Here is a 16,107-nt window from a genome sequence, read left to right on the forward strand (position 1 = left end):
GTAGAGCCAAAATGGATGCCTGAAGGCATGCGGTTTGTCACACCCAAAAAGCCAAGAAATAGCATAAAAACCATGAAAATATCAGAATTATATCATAAAACAATGTTCTTTTTTTATTCCAACATATAACTATAAATAGAGATTAATAAGAGATGATTAGAGGAACTGTTCATTTTGCAGTGGTCTTTTCCATAAATTCATTTAAAAAAAAAATATACTGTATATTATTATTTCCAGGTAAATATGAACAGTTTTTAATTGAATTGGTTTCGCCTCTTTACCTCCACCTGTTGTCCATCCACAGTACTACAATGTTTTTTTCCCATTCAAGCACAAGAGGTTTCCCGAAAAAGAGTAGACTATAGAGGACCAAAACTGCCAAAACTAAAATGAAATAAATGGCTAAATAAATGACTAAAAGTGAAAATAAAAAACAGATAATATATATATATATATATATATATATGTATATATTATTTCTATTTACATTTTTTTTTAATTAAATTTTCGAATTATATTTTATTATATCCGTTTTTTTCCCTCCACTTTTATTTATTTATTTAGTCATTTATTTATTTCGAATTTTAGCAGTTTTGGTCCTCCATAGGACCTCATAAGGGTCGTAGTTAACTGGATTGTATCCCAGCTGACCTTTTGGCAAGAGCACCCAGGGCACTTGCAAACAATTCTTCTGCTAATGAACAAAAATGTCAAGTGTAAGGACGGAGGCCATTTTGTCCAAACCTGCTTTTTGGTCACATAGCATCTTTAATACCACCATTATAATAATTAGGATATCAAAAGTATGGAGTATACATTACATTGTTTGCATTGCGCCACACAAACCGGAGCTGATTTATGTCGGTATAATCTTTCCCTTTCCCGCATTTTCTTCTTCTTCTTTGCGTGGTCTCCACATTGTGCTGATCCGTTGAGCCTTTGTTCGGGAAGAAGAACACTGAATTGGACATGATGCGATAGAAAAAGCTTCCAAATGTTACTTGAATCCTATACTCTACTACTTTCCAATACCGGTGGTAAATCTCCATATAAGTCACCAAAAAGTCTTCTGTTAAGTCTTCTGGCCTTTCCTTATTATTATTATTTGATTTTTTTTTTTTTTTTTGCAGTCAGGTTCTTGTTGAAGCTGTGGGAACAACAGTCTCTAGAAGCCATGCCTGTTTTTGTTTTTGTCTGTTTGTAACAGTCCCAGTAAGAATCTCAGGAGTCCAAAGGTATGTGAATGTGTGAGACACCAGAAGAAGAAAAAAAAAAAAAAAAAAAAGAAAAGTAGTCAAAGCACTCCCCTGGCTTACTTGACGCGGCGTCTACACGCTGGTGATGGAGGCCAGGCAGTTGGCGGGCTTCTGGAGTTTGTCGGGCTGCGGCGGGGCGGGCGGCTCGGGGATGGCGCGGAAGCTGAAGGGCAGCCCCGCGCCGCCCGGGCCCACGTGGTGCCCGGGGCTCAGCGCCGGGTTCTGGCGCCTATTGCTCTCCACGATGCTGGACGTGTTGGACGCCAGGCTCTCGCGCGTCCTGGATGAGGAAGACGAGACTTTTAGTGGAAACACGCAATTGTTGACTGAGTGAGAGAATCATATTGGATAATGAGCCACATGCTGCATCATCAAGTGGTTCAACTGCTGTCGCACACTACCCACAACTGTTTAGCTAGCAACGTTAGTTAACAAAAGCTAACAAAATGAGTTATTTCAAATGAAAACAAAGATAAGTAAATGTTTAACATTTCAGTTGTTTTGACATTTTGAAACATTTGACCGTGATTTATGCCAGGTGGACTTAACCCCGCCCCCATCCACATCAATATCTTCCATTCTTATGATGATGCATAAAAAAAAAAAAGACAGCTTAGATGGCCAGCGTGTAAAAAAACCCAGTAAGATTTTGATGTCAGCAGACTCGGGTCACTGAGTGGAGGCCAGGGTTCAAAGCAAACATGGTGAATCAGCATTTAGCTGTTATGATGAACTGAAGTGTAAATGGTTTTAAATCCAGGTTAAAAACGACACTTTTTTCATACAACAATTTTCCCAAAATCTAGCACTTTAATGTTCTTTTAGTAACTTTAGCCAGCTATTTTTTATTTCTATACTTTGCTTTTAAACGTCTTAAAGTGGAAATCGCCCTTAAAACTTTCTTGACAATAATGTGTTACTAATCTAAACATGGCATTCTGACTAATATTACATTTGTGGAATAAGAGTTATGAGGCAAAATACAGCTATCCATCTCATGGGGGCGGCCATTTTGCAAATTGCTGTCGACTGAAAATGACATCAATGTTGCCCAGGGCTCAAGCAACGACCAATCACAGCTCACTTCTTCTCACGTCTTTGCCAGTTATTTAATGGCTGCTAAAAATATAAATTTCACAGCTGTGGAGCCTTTTCTGCCAAATGCGGAAGAAGGTCTATCCTGTCTAAAATGATCCCTATTCTGCCTTAGTCGCTCCCGCACGCAGGGACTCCACGGTGTTAACTGGATTCAACTAGTATGTGTGCCAAAGAGACCTAATCTACCAGGTACCTTATACGGGACGGGAAAAAAAACAGCAACAAAAATATGGCTTAAATCAGGGTTCACCAATTCCGGTCCTCGCGGTCCAGTGTCCTGCAGGTTTTAGATGTTTCTACCCACTTGCACACCTGATTCATATAAACAGCTCATCAGCGTGCCTGATAAGGATCCTGATCTTAAGCATCAGCTGTATTGGTAGACAGAAACATCTAAAACCTGCAGGACTCCGGACCTCGAGGACCAGAATTGGTGAATCCTGGCTTAGATGGTTTAAAAAAACAACCAACCAAGGGCTAGGGCGGGAGTGGACAAACTTGGTCCTTGAGGGCCGGAGTCCTGCAGGTTTTAGATGTTTCTACCCACTTGCACACCTGATTCATATAATCAGCTCATCAGCATGCCTGATAAGGATCCTGATCTTTAGCATCAGCTGTATTGGTAGACAGAAACATCTAAAACCTGCAGGACTCCGGACCTCGAGGAACAGAATTGGTGAATCCTGGCTTAGATGGTTTAAAAAACAACCAACCAACCAAGGGCTAGGGCAGGGATGGACAAACTTGGTCCTCGAGGGCCAGAGTCCTGCAGGTTTTGGATGTTTCCCTTCTCCAACACAGCTGATATATGATCAGATCATCAGCAAGCTCTGCATAAGCCTGATAACGTTCCTGTTGATTGGAATCAGCTTGTGTTGGAAGAGGGAAACCTCCAAAACCTGCAGGACTCCGGCGCCCTCGAGGACCGAGTTTGCCCGCCCCTGGAAACAGAAGCCATGGATGTTGGGGCCGTACCTGGGTGAGTTGAATCCGCTGTCCACCGTGACGCTGCTACTGTCCATGCTGTCCAAACGCGCCGAGTGGGCCGACTTCTGGCTGCTGCTGTTCTCCGTCTCCTTGGGGCTGAGCAAGGTCAGATTGGTCTCCAGCTTGCGCTGCAGATCGTGCTCCTTCTCCCGCTGCAGTAGCCACTTTATGGTTCCCTCCCCGCCGCTGCCGCCGCCCACGACGCCGCCTCCACCGGTGCCGCCGCCGCCGCCGCCGTTACCGCCCGCTTCTCGATGGTCCTTGCCATCTTCCGCCTTGGCCAACTCTTTGTGCGGGTCCTCTTCCGCCTCCTCGTCATCCTCGTCGTCTGAGACGTTGTAGTAGTCAAAGGAGGCGGGTGGGACGGTTGGCTCTAAGCAGCCCTGTAACAGCGCAGGCGAGGCCGAGGAAGCGGCTGAATTGGAAGGCTGCTGGGGCTCAGGATTGTCGAGGGCCTCTGTTGATTTGGCGTGCGAGGCTTTCCGCAATGTGCCAGACTTGGTGTAGCTGCTGTCCGCGTAGCCCGCGGACAAGGCATTGTGTGGCGGTTTGAACAAGGTGTCCTTGCTGAAGATCTCCTTCCTCTTGATGGACATGCTTCCGCCGCCGCCCCCTCCGGGGTCCACGTTGTGTTGGTGCGGTGTCAAGCGGGCGCTCTGCGCCGGCTCCGGCGTCTGGCTGGGCGTCAGTCGCACAGAGCCGCCGGCGCCGCCGTTTTGTCCCTTTGCCGCCGACAAGTCCTCCTTGTACTCCATCTTGTGCGGAGAGGTGAGGTGAGGCGTTTGGCGGTCTGCCGGAGAGCCCTTTCGGCGTCCTCCTGATGAGGTTAACGTGTCATATTCTGATTTTGCCTGAGGCGAGGGGGCAGTTAGGATTGTTTCATTTGACGTATTGCACTGGAAGTACTCGTCCGCTGCGGGCTTTGGAGAAAGTCCCATGAGCTCATTGTACGTCGGCAGGCTGTCTCTGCTCTTGTTCCTCTCCATCGTACTGCGGACCCTTAACTCGTCCACGCTCCCTTTCCCCAAATCAGGCACATTGAAATCCGAGTGGAACTTAGCAGCAGAGAACATGATCCTTGAGTAGTGGCCAGATTTCTGCGTGGCGCGCAGGGTGCCGTCGTCCGTGTAGTAGTGGCCACGCTCGTCCGACCCGGCCTCAAAGTCCTCCGGCGGGCCCAGCGACGGCCCTTTAAGGGAGTTGTCCATGGACCGCGACCGCTCCTTCGCTTGGTCTGACCGGTCGTGACGCGACTTCCGGTCCTGATTGTGACTGTGACTCCTCTGCACCCGAGACTGGCACGTGCCCCGAGAGGGCTCGGGAAAGGGCATCTCCGTCCTCCTCTTGGCGAGCTCCCCGGACACGTCCCACTCGGGCGTGACGGGGCAGGACGACTCAGTGATGTTAGGGTTGCTGTGGACGAGGTACGTGGCGCCGCCGCTCCGCCGCCGCTCCACGGTGTACATGGCCTCGCGAGGGGAGCGCACCAACGAGTGGCTGAAGAAACGGTAATCCCTTTCCATGAAAAGAAGATCCCAGTTCGAACCCTCTGAAGGCTCCCCCCGGGAGGTCCGCGGCTTGCTGTGCGAGCGAGACTTACCGTGCGGGGCCCGCCGGTGGCCACGACCCCGTCGGCTGCGGGCGCTGTGCTGCGCCGACGAACCCGCCTTGTGTTTCTGCGTGCGCTCTTCCTCCAGCCGCTTCATCACGGCCGTGTGCCGGGCCACGTTCTCCACCGTCAGGTCGGGGTTGATACGCCGGATGATCTCCATCTCGATCTCGCGGGGGATGGGCGCGGCAGGCATCTCCTCGTCGCGCAGCGGCCACTCCTCCGGCGGAAACTGCGCCGAGAAAGTGGCCAGCTGCCTCATCTTGTCCTTCTTGAAGCTCAGGCGGAAAAGCCGGAGACCGAACCGCTTGGATTGTTTCTCGCTGCTTGCGCTCCCCTCTTTCTTTTTGGTCAGGGTGTCCGTTTTGTAAGGGAACGAAGTGACGCTTTTGCTTTTGTCTACCGGATCTTGGGGTGCTTGCTGGGCAGGTGGGGACGTGAGAGGAGGCGGGTAGGGGTAGGACGGCGGTTCTCCTCGGTGCTCCTTGCTCGCCAGAGGTTCGCCGCCACCGCCATGGTCCTTCGGGGTCTTACTCGGTTGGGGGTCGGCCTTCTGCTGCTCCTTTGGTGTCTTACTCTGAAGCCTGGGCGGCTCCTCGCGCCGGGAGTTGTACGAGTCATTGTGATTCTTGCGGGAGGTCCTCTCCGACAGGCAACCGGGCGTGGATGGCGTGACGTTACCCGACTTGGGCGAAGTACACTGCTGAGGTTGCGGATGCGCCTGTCGCTCCTGCAGCCGGTCGTCCAGGTGGTACCACTTGTTGTTGCTTCGGATGAGAGACGGCGTGATGAAGTAGGTCTGAGGTGTGACGATGAAGTAGCCCTCTGGAGTCGGGTAGATCTTCCTCTCTCGCACCAGCATGTTAAGGGTGTGTCGCAGAACCTCCAAGCTCGGTGTCGGCACGCCTTCAATGAAAACACACAATACGTAATTTTATTTTTTTTAAAGTAGCTCTCAAAGCATCTTTCACTACATGCTCAACCTGTAGCTTGACTTCATTTGAGTCGTGGGTTAGTTGGAGCCTGTCCTAGCTGATTTTGGGTTTAGACCCTGGACTGGTTGCCAGTTTCTTGCGGTTAAAGCTACTCCAATACTACTGCTAGGGAAAAAAGTCGACCAAGTCGGCTAAGTCGACTTTAAAAATAGGTCGACTAAAAATGTCTGCCTCGAAGTTCCGCCAGAACAATGTTTGCGCCGCCGTCCATGTTTCTACACGGACCTTTTTTGCATACTCACATAGTGGACAGGATGTTGTTGAGCTCATTGTAGCTAACAGGCACCTCGGCTCCACTTTGACTCATGAACTATTGTTGAAGCATCGTCTGTAAGTGACTTTTAAGATTTTTGTGTAATGTAGACTATTGCATGTGTAATGATGTATGTGTAAACTAAATGGTAGTTATTGTTCACCTTAAATAGTCATCGCTAGCGCGCTAATGCTAATCGTGATTGCTAACCATTTAGCATAGGGTAATTTTGTCGATGATTAATACTGTAATGCTCATGCGCTGAAGATAATAATTACTACAGTAGTTCTGTCCACTCAATCAAACTCATGTACGCAGATATAATGCATGTGTGAATTAAATAGTGGTTAGTGTTTGTTCACCTTAAATGGTATTCGCCAGCACGCTAATGCTAATCGCAATTGCTAACCGTTTAGCATAGGCTTATTTTGTTGGCGTTCAATAAGGCATACAGAAGACAATGAGTAGTTATATCCACTCAATTCAACTCACGTTCAACCTTAGTTTAAAAAAAAAAGAAACTTTTTATGTGCGTGCATTCTCCCATCTAGACTTCTGACACACACACACACCTTAACCTGGAAATTTAATTTGTGCGCAACCACCAAAGAAGCCTGACTCACTGAAGTCTGAGTCTCACTGTAAGTCACGGCGCATGGAGTTTGGAACATGCCATTTTTGGAGTCTCCTTAAAAAGGACTAGTGTAATTTGGAGGTAAAAAGTTTTGTGAACTATTTTTGATAGTACGTCATGTGATTTCTTTGTTATTGTAATCCCTTCATACCAACTATGTCGAGCACAAAAAGAAAACGGCCGGACGAATACGTGCAATATGAAGTGACATCATGTATAACGTAACGTGTGGTGTTCCACAGGGCTCAATTCTGGGGCCGTTGCTGGTTTCATTCTATCTGGGTTCCATCTTAAGAAAACAGCGATTGTGATTGTTGAGTTGAGTCAGCGTCTTAACTGCATGATTTGAAATGCCAAGTTGAGCAACTCTAGTTCTAGACTCCAAGTTAGCCGTGACCCAGATGAGGACTAACGCTACAGAAAACGTATCATACTTCATCAATATCGCCTCATAAGCAACGGACTGCCTACCAGTCTTGGGCCCACAACACTTCTCTCGTTCGGTACTATTGCAATTTCATGATTTCCTGGTTGGACAATTTATTCTAAGCCCGAACAAACGAATTGTGCCTGACGGATGCGAGTCTGTGCTAGCAACTTACCTGGGAAGCTGGCAGTGAGGTGCTCCACCAGAGCCTCCTGGCTGACGGGCTTGTGCGCGGCGTTCATGGCCGAGATGGCCAGGCACAGGATCTCGCCCAGCGGGATGAACTGTGACTGGCTGATGGGCGACATGCTGATGGGCGACACGTCACCTGCCGGGGAGAGCGAGCGAGCGAGCGAGCAAGAGAGAGAGAGAGAGAGAGAAAGGAAAAGCATGGCTCGGTGAGTGAGAAAAGCGATGACGTAATGGTCAAACGGTTCTAGCTCCACCTCGTCCTCTCTCTGTTTCGCTCTCTCTCTCTCTCCTCTTCCTGTTTGTGTGTTAGCTGCTGCGGCAACATTCGACAATGACAACTTTGCACACACGCGCCACGTGCTGTCGCCTTTGTCAAATTGAGCAAGCTTCGGCGTGGCATCACTAGCACTGAAGTCATCCTGCACGCCGTAATCGTAACCCCCCCCCCCCCCCCCCAACCCTACTATACAACCTCACACGACACCACGCTGGATGGTCAGTGGAGCAACGCCATGACGTAATCTCCTCATCTCAAGCAACATAGCTCACGTGCACACTTTGGAGTAAACACCACAAGCTTTAACGAGGGCGACACAATCATGCTATTCTTAGGCTCTTTTGTAGAAGTGTACGCAGTACAAATCTAACCAAGATTAAACATTCTTAAATCAAGGCAAGATATGCCTGCTGTTTTCTACCAAGATATTTCTTCTTACGGGGCAGTTTATGTGCAAGAGCATTTCACTTGCTTAACAATCTTATCTTTTTATTTATTAATTCATTTGTTTGCATTTCTTTTATACAGGTAAGGCAAGAACAAATTCTCATTTGCAAAGTTGAGGAAAATACTACAACGACATAGATAACAAACGGTACAGTTTAATATAGTTGCACAGTTGCAAGGCTCAAAATAGGCAAAAGTAGTGCAGGGGGGGAAAAAAACCTGCTGGATCTTAGGAGTGCAGGTGGTGGTATGCGTGGTGAGCAGTGAGCTCTCAGAGTGAGTGATTGTAACTCACTAAGACGTAGAGCAGTAAATATACTTTATTTGGTTGATGAATTATGTAATATATCTTTCATTTAATTCATTTAATAAAGAATTTGCCACTTTTTTGAAGTATTGAACAGAGTATGTGCTACATTATTTCGGCGGCCGATTTTGAATATGTTTGCCAAATCAAAATGTCCTGTTCCATTGGTAGTAGGACTGCAACTAAACTCATATTTCAATAAATGATTATTCTTTCCATGAATCTATGAATAGGATTAACAATTCTTAAATTTCCATTCCTTTATTCAAAAAACAGGACATCATTTCAAACTGACAGTGCAGCAAACAAACTGAGAGGTCCATAACATGTCAGAAAGTCTGCAAAAATGTTGATCATTGTTTTCCAAAGTAAAAGCAGATGTTTGCAAATGTCTTATTTTGAAATTAAAAAGAAAAGACAAAGATGATCCCGAATCAGTCTGCTTCCATGAAAGAGATCTGAGAATATTTATTGATAAGAGGCTGAAATTTGGTCTTTTAATCAGTTAGTTGTTGATTAATTTAATAACCGATTACTTGCCGATTAATTGATTACTTGTAGCAACTTTAATTGGCAGATAATTGTCTAATGTATTCTTCATTTCATTTCCATTATTACTTCTTGTTATTTTTGTCAGCCCAGAGTAGCACAGAGTTCAAGCTATGTTTTCCAAGTCAACATTTCCTGTTCTTTAGGCACATTATTTCGTTTCAGTATTGTTACTATTGAGCTCGTTTTTGGAGTGTGGTGAATGGAAATGTTTTTTTTGTTTTTGTTTGTTTTTCTCGAGGTGACGCACCACTCACCTGACGCCCGAAAACTCGGCGGGGACGGCGAGAAATGGGGAGGAGGAGGGGGAGGAAGGTGCTGCTTCTGCACACGGACGTCTTTCTCCGAGCCGGCCCAGGCCCGCCGCACGTTGCGGTTCTTCTTCATCGTGACCCCCTTGTTTTTTCTGTAAGGGGCGGTGGGGGTGAAGGAGGGCAAGGGGGGAGGTGGACCAACCTCAGGGGCTCAGCGCCTCCCCCGCATGGGGTACCGAGCGTCCCGCTAGAGCGATGGCACACCGGACATGGCAGGAAGAAGCGGCGTGCGTCTCATTGACGAACGGCGGCGCGGTGTCGGCGGCGGCGGCTCGTGGCGGGCTCCCTCCCGGGAGGCATCACCCGGCCACCATTTGCATGCGTGGGGAGGCACATTACGCTCCGGTGCGGGGGGGTGAGGAGGGGGAAGGATGCTGAGGGAAGGTGGGAGATGAAACGGGGTAAATCTAATAAAAAGAGAAAGGGTGGAGGGCTTGCGGGTGTCGTTTTCAGGATTGTTCTTTTCCCATCGAGGCCCGACAATATCTCAACGTCGTCCGGAAAAGCAGCATACACACACCAAAAAAAAAAAAAACTGCATCCAAATTAAAGCTCCTGCATTCAGCCTAATGGTAGTACGCCGAGCGGCGGGGACGCCACGTTCACCTCCATCTTTATCCCCGTCGAGCGCCGCCACACACACACCGAGACACCCCCGTCGTCCTTCTTTTTTCTCTCTCCACCCCTGACAAACACGAGTAAAGGGCGGGGAGGGAGATAAAAACACAACCAAAAACGGGAGAGCATAAGAAGGAGAAAGAAGTCAAGAATAGACATCCAGCCTCGATGGCGGCGGCGGCGGCGGCGGCGGCGGCGGCGATCGGTTAGCCGTAGCATCCATTCATTAACGCAGGGGTGGGTGGAGGGGAGGGGGCGTGGGGGGGAGGTTGTGTGTGTGAGAGAGTCGGGGAGGGCGGTTGGGGTGGTTTGGGAGGGTGGGGGTGGGGGGCTGGGGGGGAGGCAAACTCCAGTCAACGGCTCCTCTTCCCGCCGCTAATGCTGCAGCTGCTCCCAGCACCTCCAGGAAGGGTGTGTGTGTGAGTGTGTGTGTGTGTGTGTGTGTGTGTGTGAGCGTGAGTCTGGGTGCGGGGTGGGGGTGAGGGATGGGGGGGGGGGGGTACTACTTAAAAAATAAAAAATAATAAAATCCCCCCTTGGATGAAGTTAGTTGGCTGCATCTTCACCTTGGTGACTTTTTATGAAGGGGTGGCCACAAAATGGCACGTGTGTAGTGTGTGTGCGTGTGTGTGTGTGGGGGGGGGGGGCATCTTGTGGTGTCACAACCAATCTGCTCCAGTTAGTGACACTAAAGAAGAGAAAAGATGAGGAGAAAAAGGGAAGAGGGGGAGCAAGGGAAGGGGGGGGTGGACTAGCACGCCAGCCATTTTATTCCTCAGTAGTGCTGCAACAGCCTTTGTTGCCATGACGACGCAAGCCGATGAGCTCATAGCTGTTACCTCGTTGAACACCCCCCCCCCCACCTCCTCCTCATCCTCCTCCTTAAAGTGGCAGTTGCTCACAATAGGAGCTGGGGAAGATGTCATACGTCATGTGACTGTTTTATTGATTTGGCTTCATTGTTATTCACTTCATAGGTAAGCATAGGCAGCACGGTGAACAAGTGGCCGGCAGTGTTGCCGTGGCGGTTCTGTGTTCAAATCCGTGTGGTTCGGTAGTGTTGGTGTTTGCGATGTTGACGCTACTCTCAAGTGTCGTTGATGTTTTTATAAAAATGCGTTTTATTTGGATCGATGTTTACAAAAACATGCAAGTTTCTTTGAAGTTTCCAAGGTAAATTATGTTTAGGGCAGACTAAATATTATGAGAACAAATTGATGTTTGTTTGTTTTGTTTTGTTTTACCGTACAAAAATACGTACAATAGTACAATGTTTACAGGAAGTGCGTAGGTGTCTTCTCTACTTAAGTGTCTTTCATGTTTTTAAAAACAAATATAGCCTACATTCAGCTCGACAGTTACAAAAATGATGTAGGTTAGGTTAATTGAAGATTCAAAACTTGCTTATGTTTACAGCAGGCGTATAAAATCTTAAACTTTTTGAGAACATAGTGAAGTGCCTTTGACATTTTTATGAAAACATGTACATTAGACGCGATGTTTCGGGTGAATTCACTGAAGAGTCGAAATTGTTTTCAATATTTATGCTTTGTTCTCTACACTCAGGGGGTTTTGACGTTTTTATTAAAAACATTTTTTTTTGCAATCTTTACCAAAAATATGTAGATAAGGTCCAATGAAAATTAAAATGAAAAACTACATATTATCATGAACCATTTGTGTTCAGTTGGTTGCTTAAAGGGTTAAAGCACCGCAAAACAGATACTATTTACTAGGGGTGTGCCAAAAAATCGTTTATTTGAAGCGCTGTTTATGTTGTACCCGGTTTGGCCACTGAGGGGAAGTGTGGTTCCACACGGTCTAATACACTGCTAAGTTGTAGCCACATTAGAGAGTAGAAGTAAAAAGTCACAATCACAATCAAGTTATTCCAATAAAAGTTGTTTTTTTGCAGCGGGGAAGCCGTTCTTTTGAGTGATAAAAGTGCCGCGAGTAGCGCGCTAATTAGCATTAGCGAGTCAGACTGGAGTAGATCATTACAATTCCTTGCACATCTATAGATTGAAGCAAAAATCATTGTCAATCAAATCATTTTGAATCAAAAATCGTTCTTAACCGAAAATGGATTCTGAATCGAATCGCAGACCCAAAAATCGGAATCGAATCGTGAGACATTAAAAGATTCCCACCCCTACTATTTACCATTAGCATTATGCTAGGAGGGACTTTTTTTCTGTTGTTTGGCTGTTATAAAAAGAAAAGGTGTAAGTCTGATATTATGTTTAGTTTGACAATAAACGGCAAGTGGGAGTGGCATAAAACAGCTGGAATTGTTCACTATTTGCTCTCATCGTAAAGAAAAATCAGTTAAATGACAGGTCGCATCATGGAAAATTCAAGTCGGGTCACTCGTATCTCAAGGCGCCGCTGTGCAGTTCGAGCCTTTTTGCCCTCTAGAGGAAGCTTGACAACAACACATCATCTAAACGTCATATGTGGAAAGTATAGGAGAACATTCCTGACTTGACAAAGGTTTTCCCGTCATTCTGTACCGGGACGCTCCCTTTCCTTCCAGGCGGCTAACGCTGGGAATTCACCGGCACTTTTCAAGAACAAAAAAAAATGCTTTTCCTTCCTGCTGCCTCAATTGTGTAGCCAACGGATACCAAGACCCCCAACTAATGGGATTTAATGGTCACTGCTAAAAACCCTTTGACAGAAAACACACAACTTTTATCCGCTGGTTTAAAGAAGCGGTGGGAATTGCAGAGGAACATCAAATCGTATCACTGCACTGAAACGATACTTTTGTATGAATCCAACTCGCTTTTCAAACGGAAATTAGCGAGGGTGATACAAAAATTACTTGTGACATAATCGATACATAGAGAACCAACCCCCCCCCACCCCCAAAAACAACAAGTTAGCTTTCCAAAGGAATTCATTAAGACTTAACGTGCAGAAAACGCTAAACTGCTTGAGAGATAATCGACTAATAGAGAAGCAACTACAGTACGTATCGATATCAGCATCCAACACTGTATAAATGATTTATCACAAACTGATAACAATATGATAATTCGATTGATATTTTTGTACAAACCCAGCTAACTTTTTAAGACTAATTCATCAAGCGTGGGAAATGTTATGCATCGTATTGTTACTTTACAAAAAAAGACAACCGTATAAAAACTGATGACACCATACTTAACCGTATCAAAGTTTTGTAAAAGAAAAAATCCAGGTAACAAAAAAGGCGTTGAAATTACATTTAACTCATTCACTGCCATTGACGGCTATAAACGTCAAAAAAAATCATTTGAACTATTTCTATTAGTTAAACATTTTTTCCCACTTTTGTTAACAAGAGCATGAAAACAGTGAAGAAGTTTTGTAAATTTAGAACAGATATAAAATTTGTGTTTAATTGTGAGTTAACAATTGAAGTCATGCGATTAATTACAATAAAAAATAATAATTGCCTGACGCCCCTAATTTTTAATAATCGTTTCTTTTTTTTCAACAACAAAAAAATGATTATTAAAAAAATGTCTATGTTTTCATACCCTTGCTAGCAAAAGTGGGAAAAAAATGTTAAACTAATAGAAATAGTTCAAATGAATTTTTTACGTTTATAGACGTCAATGGCAGTGAATGAGTTAAGCACACTAATTTTTAACACAAAGCAAAATAACATGATTATTTCATGTAAAGTACTTTATCAATATTATAGTACAATTGATCAAATTGATATATCAACATATCAATATTAATTGCGCAAACTCTTCGGTTCTAAATCTGTCGTTCATTTGATTTTACGTATCATCATCATTTAGGGGCGAGCACTTTGTGAGTAAAAAATAAATAAAAATCACACGGCAGCATAGACGCTACATTTCGTGTGTAGTTTGTTTAGCTAGTGAGCTATTAGCTCTAAGACAAACATTCCTGCGCTTATCAGTGTTTTGCTTCAGTGTGCTTTCCCACACAGACAACCATTCAAGCGCAAATGTCCACCTTTGCACCACACGTACTACTATTATTACTACTACGACTACTAGAGTACTACTAGAGTAGTATTGAACTTTTTTTCTTTTGCTGAACGCGAATTACCTCATTCCCTTTGTCATTCGTTGCTCTGTACATAAAGTTTTTATATGGCCACACTTTGACAATTAGTCATTTTATTATATTTAGATCATGTTTAAAATATAGATATACAGCAGTTCCCTGAGATACGAACATCCGATTTATGAAGAGGTTTTTAGACGATCAGGATTTTGGAGCCGTGAGTTAAAAAAAAAAAAAAAAACGATAACCAATCACCGATCCGATCAAAAAATGGACCAATCTAAATGTTTACTTGCTATACAGTCAGTCGAACCCCGCTTTTTTGAACCACCCTGGCCCACAAATATGCCAAATTTGCATATAATTGAGGCCCATTGAATTGCATTGAGAAAAAAGAATGAAAATTAAACCCCCCAAAAATTCCCATAAACATTTATGCAAGGAAAATGGGGTGTTAACTCCCACATAAAAAAAAAGAAACTTTGGAAAGATTATGAGAAAAAAAAATCAAACGGTATATGCTGAGAAACTTATTAAAGTGATTTAGATTGCGTTTACTGTAATTTCTTATTTTGGGGATCGGAATCAGTGACACCATTGATTGATTGGCTAATATGACAGAACCGATCACCAATGTTCAATAAAATGCAAAATATCTGCCGATCCAACCCAGCCGATCAGTTCTGTGTCAATTCCACTAACGAGCATTTGTAAATATGAACAACTAGATGACCTTAAATGACAATAAAATGTTGAAATTGAATATAAAATGACACAAACAATTCATCTTACAAACAGCTTTTCGTACATTGGGCACGTAATGCTAAATCTTCACGATGAGATACAGACAGACAGAAAGATGGATACTTTTATATGCACAAGGAAAATTCATTTTAAGAATGTATTCAAGTAAAAATGTGCAAATATAGATATTACTCAGTCTGATTATCTGTACGATTGTACTGTATATACTTTTTACGATTATTTAAATACAAATACCTAATGAATAAAATACAATATAAATATAACACATGTAATATTGTTAATATTTTATATGATATAACAACCATAATTAAATGGCATTTGTACCATGTTATTTATTATAGAATGTTTACAGGCAAACATATTTATATTTTTAAATCCTACAACGTAAAATGCTTCTATTATTCATACAATTTAAAATAAAATGTAAAAATACAAATATTATTTACTGAGTGTGTACTATATATTACATAAATAAATAAAACAAATGCGATTCATCAAATAGTTTTAATTAGAATAAAAACAATAAGGAATGAATGAATTTGAATGAATTAATTCATTTTGAACATGTATATAAAAAATAAATTAAATTAAATTAAATAGAAACGTCAACTAATAACAACTAATTATTTTGATTTCACATCATTTAGATTTACGTTATTAGAATTACACAACTATAACAAATCATTAAAAAAAAAACATTAGATGATATATAAATTCGGGAAAATTACGTTTTTGATGCAAAATGTTGAAAATCAGTGTGCATCCACGCCAATGTAATATTGGTGTGAATAGTGTTGATTTATAGTAATGGTGGATCGGACCAACCTATGGAAGTGATGTGAAAGCCCGGCGGTGCCTTCAGGGTCCTTCTTGTCCATCCGTTCCTGAGCACTTGGAGGTGATCTTCGCGGCCGCGGATGAGCAGCACATGCTCGTCGAGCCAGCCCAGGAAAAAGACCTCCGCCAGGGCCCGGGTGAGCGCCTGGTTCCAGAAATGTCGCATGTTGGTGGCCTTAAAGTCCGCAAACACCTGGTACCCCGCTGGCATCGGTACCGGTACCGGTGACGGGACCGAGGTCTCGTCTTCACGGTGGCCGCTCAACCTCGACAGCACCACGGCCAGCGAGTGCGGGGCGATCCCGAACACCTTGTCCATCACCGAAGTTCACAATCACAAACCCGGCTCCAAAATGGCTCCATTTTGTCAAAACTTTTTTTTTTTTTTTTTTTACAAATTTCTTCAAAAATAAATGTAAGTTGTTTGTGGAGAATATTTAAGTTGAATTTGAAGGGAAAAAAAGAGCAACCGAACAGTAGCGTGTGCCGCCGTTGGTGCATTTGAGTCAA

General features: G+C 44.2%; 1 protein-coding gene across 2 annotated transcripts; it reads right to left on the bottom strand.

Moving 5' to 3' along the window:
• Positions 1–745: 745 nt before the first annotated feature.
• stox2a (storkhead box 2a) lies at positions 746–16,049 on the bottom strand. 2 transcript variants are annotated; one of them, XM_077571711.1, is made up of 4 exons: positions 15,586–16,049; positions 7,435–7,587; positions 3,330–5,856; positions 746–1,536 (listed from the first exon to the last, which is right to left on the bottom strand). In XM_077571711.1, exons 1-4 carry the CDS (start codon positions 15,914–15,916, stop codon positions 1,329–1,331), a joined length of 3,219 nt encoding a protein of 1,072 aa, XP_077427837.1. In that variant the 5' UTR covers positions 15,917–16,049; the 3' UTR covers positions 746–1,328. The 2 variants fall into 2 exon arrangements, with proteins under 2 accessions (XP_077427837.1, XP_077427836.1); XM_077571710.1 differs by lacking the exon at positions 15,586–16,049 and adding an exon at positions 9,289–10,346.
• Between the last annotated feature and the right edge of the window lie 58 nt (positions 16,050–16,107).

The sequence above is a fragment of the Vanacampus margaritifer genome, chromosome 7 (genome assembly GCF_051991255.1).
Source record: "Vanacampus margaritifer isolate UIUO_Vmar chromosome 7, RoL_Vmar_1.0, whole genome shotgun sequence".
NCBI lineage: Eukaryota > Metazoa > Chordata > Actinopteri > Syngnathiformes > Syngnathidae > Vanacampus > Vanacampus margaritifer.

Bases quoted from the DNA above. Each gene is read 5' to 3' on its own strand.
- stox2a (XM_077571711.1), bottom strand. From the start codon at position 15,916: ATGGACAAGGTGTTCGGGATCGCCCCGCACTCGCTGGCCGTGGTGCTG. The intron at 7,588-15,585 runs GTTGGTCCGATC...TCTCCCCGGCAG, and splicing joins CTTTCACATCACTTCCATAG to GTGACGTGTCGCCCATCAGC. The intron at 1,537-3,329 runs GTACGGCCCCAA...TTCCTCATCCAG, and splicing joins AGCGGATTCAACTCACCCAG to GACGCGCGAGAGCCTGGCGT.